Source organism: Malus domestica, chromosome 10 (genome assembly GCF_042453785.1).
Source record: "Malus domestica chromosome 10, GDT2T_hap1".
In the NCBI taxonomy this organism is placed as follows: domain Eukaryota; kingdom Viridiplantae; phylum Streptophyta; class Magnoliopsida; order Rosales; family Rosaceae; genus Malus; species Malus domestica.
In genome coordinates this window covers 4476677-4488142 of record NC_091670.1, presented here as the reverse complement: position 1 = coordinate 4488142, position 11466 = coordinate 4476677, and the positions used below count along the sequence as shown (strand labels likewise).

General features: G+C 36.2%; 1 protein-coding gene across 1 annotated transcript; it reads left to right on the top strand.

The window, feature by feature from the left end:
* The first annotated feature begins 1083 nt into the window (after positions 1 to 1083).
* Positions 1084 to 8875, top strand: LOC139187412 (tryptophan aminotransferase-related protein 4-like). The gene is made up of 5 exons (XM_029109388.2): positions 1084 to 1714; positions 3807 to 4104; positions 4287 to 4579; positions 4682 to 4962; positions 8383 to 8875. The coding sequence occupies exons 1-5, from the start codon at positions 1422 to 1424 to the stop codon at positions 8628 to 8630; spliced, it is 1413 nt and encodes a 470-aa protein (XP_028965221.1). The 5' UTR covers positions 1084 to 1421; the 3' UTR covers positions 8631 to 8875.
* The last annotated feature ends 2591 nt before the right edge of the window (positions 8876 to 11466 follow it).

Genomic DNA, 11466 nt, shown 5'->3' with positions numbered 1-11466 from the left:
GAATAATTGGGTTGGCGTGGGAATAATGGGAATAATCAATATTCTCAACCTATACTTGGTGTTATATGAGATGATTCATCATCTAATCCATGTGATGTATTTGTACTATTTTTTTACATATTGGATTCCCAAAACATATATAAAAATTAGAATGGTCTTCTTCTATTTTAACATCTAATCCATGTGATGTATTTGTACTATTTTTTTACATATTGGATTCCCAAAACATATATAAAAATTAGAATGGTCTTCTTCTATTTTAACATCTAATCCATGTGATGTATTTCTACTATTTTTTTTTTCAGTTGTATGACACCGTCTTGGTAAAACTTGAGAGAACGATGAAGATGAACAAGGGATACTAATCTGATGTCATGGTCTATTCCGAAGTGTAGATTTTTTTCCTTGGGAACTGATAATTTTTTTTGGGAAATGATATTTTGTGGTTTATATGTTACCAGCAGGTGTACCCGCTCATTACTGCAGGATTTGAAATAGAGTTGAAAGTGTAGAAAATTTGAAAATATAAGTGCCAAAAAAATATGTTTATATACATATATTACATCCATGTGTTTAGGTGTTCCTTATAATCATATGTAAGAAAAGAAAGTTAACAAAATTGAACAAATAAGATTTCTTCCACTAAAGACACCTAAATGTGTAAATCCGTTAATGGCGAATCCTTCATTTTGTAGAACAACATTTAACTGAAAATCAAAATAGAAGGAAAACTAAAAACAGAATTTGATCACTCAGGATTTGAATCACCCTAAATTGCATATGAATAAATTGAATGATGTATGATACCTATCTATAGATGAAGGCAACTTTGTAATAATTTAATCGTGCCAGATTTAACTTTGTGAGAATTTTACTGTGGTAAAAGTAAGAGAAATAACATTTATTAGAGATAGAAACTAAATGAATGCAATATATCACACAAAGAATATATATAAAGAGATGAGGGAAATAGTGATCTTATTGCTTTCCACTTTTGATATGGTGTGTTGTCATGAGGTTACATGGACGCCTCTATTTATAGGGCATTTGGCCTGACAACATCTTTCATACAAGAAGAAAATTGTACCTCACTATGACATTTTCATCAAATACATTTAATAGTTTTCACCAAAGTCCACATTGGTTAGTTTTCTTACACAAAACACACCAAAGTTCACTTTAACTAGCTTTTGTACAAAACACATGTGTGTCATTTATACCACATTTCATAACATATATTAAATTATTGGAGTTGATATATATATATATTATAATTGAAAGTGATTTATAGCCTATCATAACATTCCATCATTTTCTCTCTCCAAATGCTTTGAATTTGTCATTCTCATATTTTCTTTTGCATATATAAGGCTATATATAAATATATGCAAGATAACCTGAGAAGCAGAAACTAAATTCATATGGCGCCTAAGGGGAAAAGCATCTATGTTGCGAGCTTTTCTATAATTGTTAACCTATTGTTCTGTCTGTGTGCCTTCAAACTGTATGTGCAAGGAGAGTGGAAATTGAGCTGGAGCAGAAGAGCAGCAGAAGAAGCTGAGCACGTAGCAGCAATCCCTTGCTCAGGGCATGGACGAGCCTACTCAGATGGCCTAATTCTTGATGGGAAGGAACCTGTTTGTGAGTGCAATTCCTGCTATGGAGGCCCTGACTGCTCTTTGTTTTTAACTGGATGTGCAGCAAACGCTGACGGGTACCCCTCTCTCACTCTCTCTAGTTTGGGATATTGATTCAGTAGGGGTTTTAGATCAGTGATTTACAAACAATTAAAATTCCGTATTATACTAAAACTTAAAATAAATAAATCTTTTTCATTGTACGCTCTCAGTGTTTCATCTGAATTACTAGATCATCCCAAAATTTAAATCCCAACTGTAAAATAAAAGGCAAGGAAGAAATTTAAAAACAGAAAGGAGCTATAGTTTCTTTAAATCTAAATCAACGGACTCTGTTTTTCAGGTCTTAGTGAATATCGACCATGAATCTGAGACAGAAAAAGAAACAAACTAATAAAAACAAACGTATACTTAGCTATGAGTAGAAATTCTTGCTCCTCTTTAGAGTTTGAATAGTCAAATATTATTTAATAATAATGATAAAATGCATGGACCTCTTGAAGTTTGGAATATTTTTCAGAAACAAAGCTCCTACCAGGATTAAGATTTAAAATATTAGAATTAAGATTAAAATATTTTTTTACAACGCAGACAGGAAGCTGGAAGAGGGTCCAACATTTATATACAGAAGTTTTAACGAAAAGTCCGCGGTGCTGTTTACTTTAATGAAAAATCATATTTTTACACTAAAAAGTCAAACCTGGTACTATTCATTTTACCTTTTATTTTGTCTTTATCGTTAAACTCAAAATTTTCAAGACATTTTCATTAGTTTTCCTTTATATATATGAGTCTTCTAAAATGAAATGTTGTCTTTTATCAAGTAGAAGATTTTTATTTTGGCTCGGAACCCCCTTTTGCAAATGATTCTCCTACTGATATTATTTAGCATTGGGCCCCATATAACTGGAACATGTGCTCCTGAATGAATGAATGAGGATCCGCCTGGGATCCTTTTTTGGAGATCTTGGGAATCTTCGAATTATGTTTATTCATTGTATATCGTGCAGTCAGAAATTATTTTAAATATTTTTATCTAAAATTAAACATGAATAGTACATGACGAAAAATAGATGCACAATATACAATGAACGGACACGATTTGAGGATCCCGAAATCCCTACAAAGAGGATCGGAAGAGGATCCTCATTTTGAATTAGTGATGTTTGATCATGCCAAGTCAATTTTGGGCTTCACCAGTCACTGTTTTTGCAACTGCCGAATAAGACCCAATAAGATCTTCTTTGGATTCTCTTTGTGAGGATTTCGGAGATCGTATCCGTTTATCTTACATCACGAATTCTCGAGATCCCACAAAGAAGATTCAAATTTAAATGAGACGGCATTTAATGAAAAATGGTTGGTTGAAATTAGGCAAGCCAATTTTTTACACACTCTATTAAAAGGATATGAACATTACGGAAATAACAGGTTTCGAGTCAACTTGATAATGAGTCGAGTTGTTCTTGAATAACCCATTAAGAACCTATAACATATTGGGTCGTTATCAAGTCACTTAATAGGTGACCCGATAAGATATCGTTTTACATATTTAGACATTAAGCATGATAATTTTTTACATGACCCGTTAGCCCAACATAAAAGACACAACTCATTAACAAATCAGATCGTTATTGGGTCACTTGTTAAGAATTTGTTAAGATGACAGGTTTGAAACGACAAGACCCTTTAGGATCACGGGTATGACACAAACACGATCCGTTTGTCAGACTTAATTGAAATTGAGGGATCCCTAGAAAAAAGAAAGAGAGATTATATTCACACCTTTTTAATTTTTTTTAATATTTTTTACACAACACTAACACTTGATAGAAAAATATTAAAAATATTAAAAAATTAAAAAGATATGAGAGAAGTAATTTGAGGTGTGTGAATATAATTTTCCAAAAAAAAAAAAAATTATACTTGGGAATGCTTTTAAAACGAAAGGATTACAAGCGTCAAACAGTTATCGTAAGGGTACAAAAAGTTTGCTTACAAAGAAATGAACCAAGTGCTATATTTTTTAGAAAATATGCTACAATTTAATGATTAGAACAATTTCAATTAATATGTCACTCCAATTAAAGAACTGTTTTATTGGGAGTGAAACAATACCAACTGGGTAGAGGAAATGCTGACTTATGAGCCTTTGCATTTTTGTTGCAGCGGAGACCCATTTTTCTTGGAACCCTTTTGGATGCAACATGCAGCTAAAAGTGCAATTGCAGTAGCAGGATGGCATCGAATGAGTTACAGCTACCCTGATAAATCTTACGTGTCAGCAGAGCTTGAGAATCACATCCGCACAGTTCATGCCATTGTTGGGAATGCTGTGACCGAAGGAAGATACATTGTTTTCGGTGCTGGCTCAACCCATCTTCTCAACGCTGCACTTTACGCGTTGTCTTCTGATAACTTTAACTCCTCACCTGCAAGTGTTTTGGTTTCAGTCCCTTATTACAAGGTTAAATCTTACTTCCGAAATGTCGACATACGAAATTTAAAACGATTGTACCATCTATGATTTAAACAATTGTACAAACGTATGATTGTCAGTTTTGATGGTACAAATTAAAACAAATAATAATTCACGCATATGCTCTGCCAATATATGTATATCATCATTTTGACATCGAGTTTTAACAGCTTTATCAGACACAAGCGGAGCTTTTTCGATCACTTGACTTTAAGTTTGAAGGAGATGCGGCCTTGTTCCAGAACATCTCAGATGATACCGCAAACGTTATTGAGTATGTTACCTCACCGAACAATCCTGATGGGCAGCTGAAGAAGGCAGTGTTTCAAGGCCCGAATGCCAAAGCAATCTATGATCGTGTATATTACTGGCCACATTTTACAGCTATTCCAGCTCCAGCAGATGATGATCTTATGATATTTTCAATTTCTAAGTTCACTGGCCATGCTGGTACTAGATTCGGGTAATAATATGTTTAATACACAAAGTTCCCTGTTTAAGTTTTGATTAAGCCTCAAGTTGAAAGGAGGACAACAGTGATACATTAATATTGTGCCTTGTGCAGGTGGGCAGTTGTGAAAGATAAGTCTGTGTACCAAAGAATGGAAACCTACCTAGAGTTAAGTAGCTTCGGTGTTTCCCGGGACTCTCAGCTAAGAGCTTTGAAGCTTATGAATGTCGTCCTTGAAACTCGGGGCAAGGAAATTTTTGAATTTGGGTTCGACAATTTGAAGAAACGCTGGGAAAAGTTGAGCAATACCCTTCAGTTGTCAAACCGGTTTTCTCTGCAGAAAATTGCACCCCAGTACTGCACGTATTTCCAAAAAATTAGAGGACCTTCACCGGGTAACATTCTCTCTACACCATCATATATATCAGAAAAAAAAATTGCTTCCCCTAGCTGAGTATTACGTCTACATTACCTTTCGTTGGATAAAATAAATCACCCTGGGATCATTCAACAGCATTAAGTTATGAGAAATACTAAGTAGACTCTTTTAAAAATAAGACTTTTTATAGACTCTCTATCACCTCATGTTTTTTGCACAACGTTTTACAATGTTGGCACGAGAATAAACATTAAGCTGTAAGGTATTAGAGAAATCCATAAACAGTCTCACTTTGAGAGAGTGTTCTTAACATCTCTCTTATGACGTGTTTACGAAACGGGAATGAGGTAAGTGGAATTGGAATTGCATTCCTTCCAACACATTTATGTGTTTACTTGTATTTGGAGAACGAAAATAAAGGTAGGGTCCACCCAAAATGGGGAATTCAATTCCGGTTTTACCCGGAATCCGATTACCAAGATATAACTGGTAATTGAATTCCGGAAGAAAGAATCAAACTTTTCTTCCTAAAGTGCCCTTGTACTTCTTTTGATATCCCAAAACACCCCTGCAACTTCAACACTCTTGCTTGTCTCTCAGTCGACTCCCTGCAACTTCTTCTCTGATTCCTCTTTGTTTCGCGACTTGGGACTGGAGCTTTCAAGGTCCATCTTCCTCCTTGCCTTCAGTCAGCTGTTGTTTATCCCAAACCCAATTCATGTCCCTATGCTTATATATTCTCATTTCGATTCTTCGATCCGCCGACTCCATGGTTAAAAGCTCACTCACTGCCTCAACTAGGAAACTCAAAATTGGGGTAAAAAAAATCAAGGCTGGGACATGGAGGGAGGGAGCATGAAAACTTATTGGCAAACATGGGGTGGGTTGGCAGCATAGAAAGATTTGTTAGAAAGGAATAGGTCAGCAGCAGAGAAAGATGGGGAAATTTTAGAAACTTTTTAGGTTGGGAGAAAGATGGGGAAGAGAGGGGGAGACCAAGGGTCACAAAAACAAATTGGAAAAATGAAAGAATAAAATTTTTACTACAAAATAAAATAAAATTGTTCTCTCTACTAAAAAAAATGAAAGAATAAAAGTTTAAAAATAATTTGCATATAAAATAGATTAGTTAAACTAGGGGTCAGTTTTCATTCTGATTCATGTGAATGAGTAAACAGATTATATAGATCAATGTCATTCATACTCCGATTCTAGACAGTTTTAGTAAACAACTTCAACAGTAATCTGATTCTGATTCCACCTCATTCTAATTCCTCCTCAATTCAATTTCTCTTAATCTGATTACGGATTAGTAAATATGTCATTAAGTTATATTTTTGCATGTGTGCACGCACACATACATTTACCAATATAATTTTTTCATTAAATTATTTTGGATAAATTACATTTTACTCTCTCAGGTTTGGATGTAATTGCAACTTCATACAATATCTTTAAAATATTTCAATTTCATAATTTAATTATCATTTCATTGCAATTTCTTACATTCATTAGTCAAAACCGTCAGTTTGACTATTAAGTGATGATGTGACAAATATGAGACCCACATGTTTTGATGATGAAGAAAATTAAAAAATTAAAAAATTTAAAATCGAATTTAAAATAAAACTAAATTAAAACACAATTTAAAATTACAAAGTGGCCAGCCCACCTTTTTCTCCAACGGAGAGAGATGGCATCTGCCACTTTCTCTGCAATTTCAGGGAGCAGCGAGGTCTCCTCTTCCATTTCAGTGGGCCGCCTTTCTCTCCCCGCAGAGTCGCGGTCTCTATCTCATCTTCTCTCGATCTCTCTCTCCGCGGGGAGCGCGGATTTAATTCCACCGTGTGCACTGGCGTAAGACGATGTCGATGGAAGGGGATTGGAGTTTACGAACACCGGCGATAGAGAAGGTAGGGAATGGAGCTGCGGTGTGACCTATGGAAACCGAAAATTTGAGTCTTTCCGGAGAATCGTAACTGTACGAATTGGACGAATCGTGCAAGTGATGAACACGATGAAATTTTTTGTCAAGACCTTGGAAGTTACCAATTCCGAGAGCGAAGTACTAGTGATTGGTAAACCAAAAGAGACAGCTCCACTGAGATAAGAAGCGACTCGGACCCCGACGAGAGCACCGCCGTTCACAACACTCTCGCCACCATCGAGAATTTGATGGAGGTGAAGCACGGAACATTCCCCAAAAATCTGAAACGCAGATCTTTCCCCAAATTAAAAATTCCTGTGAATTTCATAGGCGGACGACGGGAATAGAGAACTCCTTACCCTGAAATTTCCGAGGGATCCAAAGGCGACGAGACGTGCCCAGATGTTTACGATTTTGGATTGAACCCAATTTTTACATCTGGGTGGATGCCATTGCCATCTCTCTCCTTGGAGAAGAAGGTGGGTGGGCCCCTTGTAATTTTAAATTTTGTTTTAATTTATTTTTATTTTGAATTTAATTATTTTAATTTTTAAGTATTTTTATTTTCCATGTCATCAAAACATTTGGACCTTATATTTGTTACGTCATCACTTAACTGTCAAACTAATGATTTGATTAACGGATATATGAAATTGCAATGAAATGATAATTAAAGTATGAAATTGAAATATTTTAAAGATAATGTATTAGTTTTAAAGATAATGTATTAATCTTAAAGAATTTGAAAAATTTGAGGAATTAGAGGGAAGTGGATATATTTCGTAGTGTATTTTAAACATCCACAAATCTCACATCTCCCCAGAGATTTTGAAGGAATTGAATCAAAATTTTATATGGAATCTCTACAAATCAATTCAACTCCATAAAAATCTATGGATTTATAAATCCATTAAAAACTCTCAAATTCCCAATTGAATACATCCCCTAAAAAGGGAGGGGGTGGACTTAGCCTCACAATAGGCTAGCTTCAAATTCACCTTTGGTGAGAATCGAACCTAAAACCTCTCACTTACAAATGAAGAGGAATACAACTAGATAAACGTGAAAAATAATTTTAAATTTTTTAATTAAATGCATTATTTTAATTTTTTGCAAGCTTGCAATTGTCGCCATAAAAACTTAAATTCATAAGAAATAACTTGTCGGTCATAAAACTTATTGTTGAGGTAGAATAAAATCTCTTTTAAAAAAACAAAATTAAAACCCAAAAATCATCAACACATAGACACTTAAGGCTAGTAACTGAAACCTTATCAATAGATAAGCAAATCATATCTACATCACTTCTGCAATATGTATCAGAACCCTAGCTATTAAGTGACCGTATCATCTCACTATGGTAAGTTTTTTAACATGAAAAGATGGACAACGAATATGTGGGTTTTTCCTAAATTCGAATGAAACTAGGGTTGATATCAACTTTTCTGTATAACATTTGGCCTAGCATAAAACAAGCCAAACTTCCTCTAATATTTATATGCATGGCAGCTTATGCGTGGGTGAAGTGCGAGAGGGAAGAGGATAAAGATTGCTATGGAGTTCTGCAACAAGAAGCGAATGTTTATGGTCGCAGAGGTAGCTTGTTTGGTGCTGAAGATCGATATGTTCGCCTCGCCCTCATAAGAAGCGAAGACGATTTTGATATATTGCTTCAGCGACTTAACCATTTAGTCTTGGCTGAAATGAATAGCAAAATAATTATTTCTTCTCAAGTAGGGGGTCAATACGTGAGCTAATCTGCTACAGGGAAATATTGCAGAAATATAGTAGAGCACTACTCGTGCTCCCTTCTGTACGCTTGCAGAAGTACAGGAGAGCACTACTCGTGCTCCCGTATGTATGTCTACATATAGCGGTCACCATTTTAAGTCTTGTTATATCCACTTGTATTTCTTGTTTGAATGTTGGACGTTGACTCAAGTTTCAATTCTTCATTCCTCCTTGATTACAAATATAATGTACTGTGGTATTGCTTTCTAAATATGTGATTCCTTAGTTCATATATAGAATAGATTATGCTACTTTTTTTCTTTGTCCTTAATACACAGTTACAATGCATAATGCATTTGATTATATCAATTAACATCATTTAAAGTCTTTTTTATGATTGGCTCTCTTCGTGTAAAAAGAGTTGGTTAAAAGAATCTATTCTTTTATTCAACATCTTGAGTTTCATTCTCCCGCTTCCAATATTATTGTACCAAAAAAAGGGTTTTTTGAAATGTTTATGAGAAATTATACATCTAATTCAAAACCTAAAACTTGTTTATATGCTTCTCGAGACCTAAAACTCGAACTGATAACATTGTGCAATATCCCCCTTCGTATGTTCTTTTGGCCTCTCTCAATACTGATGAAACTGTTGATTTATTTGATATATTTGATTGATTAAACGATCTCTGATTCGAATGAAATCTGGTATGAATGATCTTCAAATGAAGATTAAGATATTGAACGGTTTGGTTATGATTTTCTTCATAGTAAATATACATTATTTGCAAGTGGATGAACGAATTCATCCCCAAGTAATATTCTATAAAAACACCCCTTAGATTAATTAACATCTAATGATCTTATTGAGAGTATAATCCCACATTAGGGAAACAAGGGATTTTATGTGCAAGGGCGGAGCTAGGTAGAGGGCTATACTAGGCTCCATGCCGGGAAATCTTATACTCTAATTCATTTTACCTTATATGAGTGAGAAATCTAAGATTCGATTCTCGCCAAAAACAAATTTGAACTTTGTTGATGCACAAAATCAGCGAAGACTTTGGTACAACAGAAAGTGTCAGGTTTTATGACCTTCGCTTGGTTGCTTCGGTCACTAGTGAGGATAAGTACATAAATGAATAGAGACAGAGAAGCAAACACATGATGTACGTGGTTCACCCAGATTGGCTACGTCCACGGAGTAGAGGAGTTCTTATTAGTAGTGAAGGGCTTACACAAGTACAAAGGATCAAGCTCTCAATTTAGTGAGTTCTTGTGAATGATTTAACACAAAATGGCATTAGGCAATATTGTGGGGGAATGACCCCTATTTATAGAAAAACTTGTAGCTTTGTCACATTGACATGTGTCATGTTGTGATTGGTTCTTGATGTCGACACGTGCTGCGCTCTGATTGACTTCTAATCTTGACACGTGTCGAGTAGTGATTGGCCTCCTGGTCGGAGGGGAACTCTTCTGGGTCATTGACAGTATAGCGTTGGCCGGTGCTCGGTAGTTTCGGGATTGGTCAAGTATGGTACAAACAGTGCTCCCCTAAGTTCCCGAGTGAGGGAAACTCCTCGGTTGGGGACTTGCAAGATCCGATCCCTTGAGTAATCACGAAACTTCTAAGTACCAAAGTGTGGTCTGATCTTCATCTGCCCTTCTCTGGAAGTACTTTCCTCCATCCGGGAATGATGTATTTAGCTGATGTTGACGCACAAGGTAATGTATCAATTTCACTTGAAGCTTAGTTGTAGTTTCGGGCTTAGTCAAGTGTGATACAAACCCTATAGTAGGAGTCCCCCAAGTCGCCGAGCTAGGAGATCTGCCAAAAGAGGTGACAGACAAGGTAAGCAGTCAAACTTCCAAGTAAGCAACCCAGGATCAGAGATTTGACTTCGGCTTCCGGTTGATTGTTCTTCTTCTCCTTGTCTCTCATTCAACTGCCAGGATAAGGAGAAGCAAATGGATAAGAGATGATATGAGGTACTTTTGCTTTTGAAGAAGTAACTTTCCACAGGCTTATTCTTGAACTGTGCTGGAGGGTTTTCTGGTGCCCTTCAGAGTATAAGGCCGACTCAAAAATTTGAGGGTCAAAACAAGTCCATCAAATCTAGAGTACGTTCGACCTTGATGATATGGGATACTTTTGCTGTTGACGGAATAATGAATGTGGTATGGAAAGGTGTCGTGCTGTAGTGATCTGTTTCAGCTCACCGTTGAACCTTCTGCTTCAATCTTTTGCATGGCAGAAGTGGTGTGCAACCTTTGCATTTAAATGGTCCTTCAGAACATTCCTTCATAGTGACTCATCCACGCTTGGCAGCTTCAGTGTAAAGAGCCAATATCTGATCAACTGTCATGAGGTATTTGCCGGTGGAATTCGTGACCTCGACAGCGGTTGAGGATGAGTACTCGAGAGCAATGCTAAGTAAGCAACCAGGCAAAGGCTCCAGGCAGTCAGTTCCAAATTGGAGGTTTGATTTCAGGTTCCGACTGACTGCTCTCTTTCTCCTTGTCCTGCAGGTGTGGACAAGGACAAAGACAAAGATAGGGAGAAAGCATGATATGGGATACTCTTGCTTTCGACCCTGATGATATGAGATACTCTTGTTCTTGGTGTGGCTTATTTGCTGAGGTATTATCGGGGGGGAAATAAAGCTGAGTATTTCGAGAGGTTATGTTGAGGGTGCCTTTTCGAATGCGAGAAAGGGTTGAGCATTTTTGCAAGTTTGCCTGTCCGTTGAGGAGGGAGGTCAATGTATATAGGGATTTCCCAATAACAAGTAGTAATGCTATTCCTTTACCCTTCTTGGTCACAGCAATGTAGTGGGAGCTGCCAGCTTCACGTGTTTT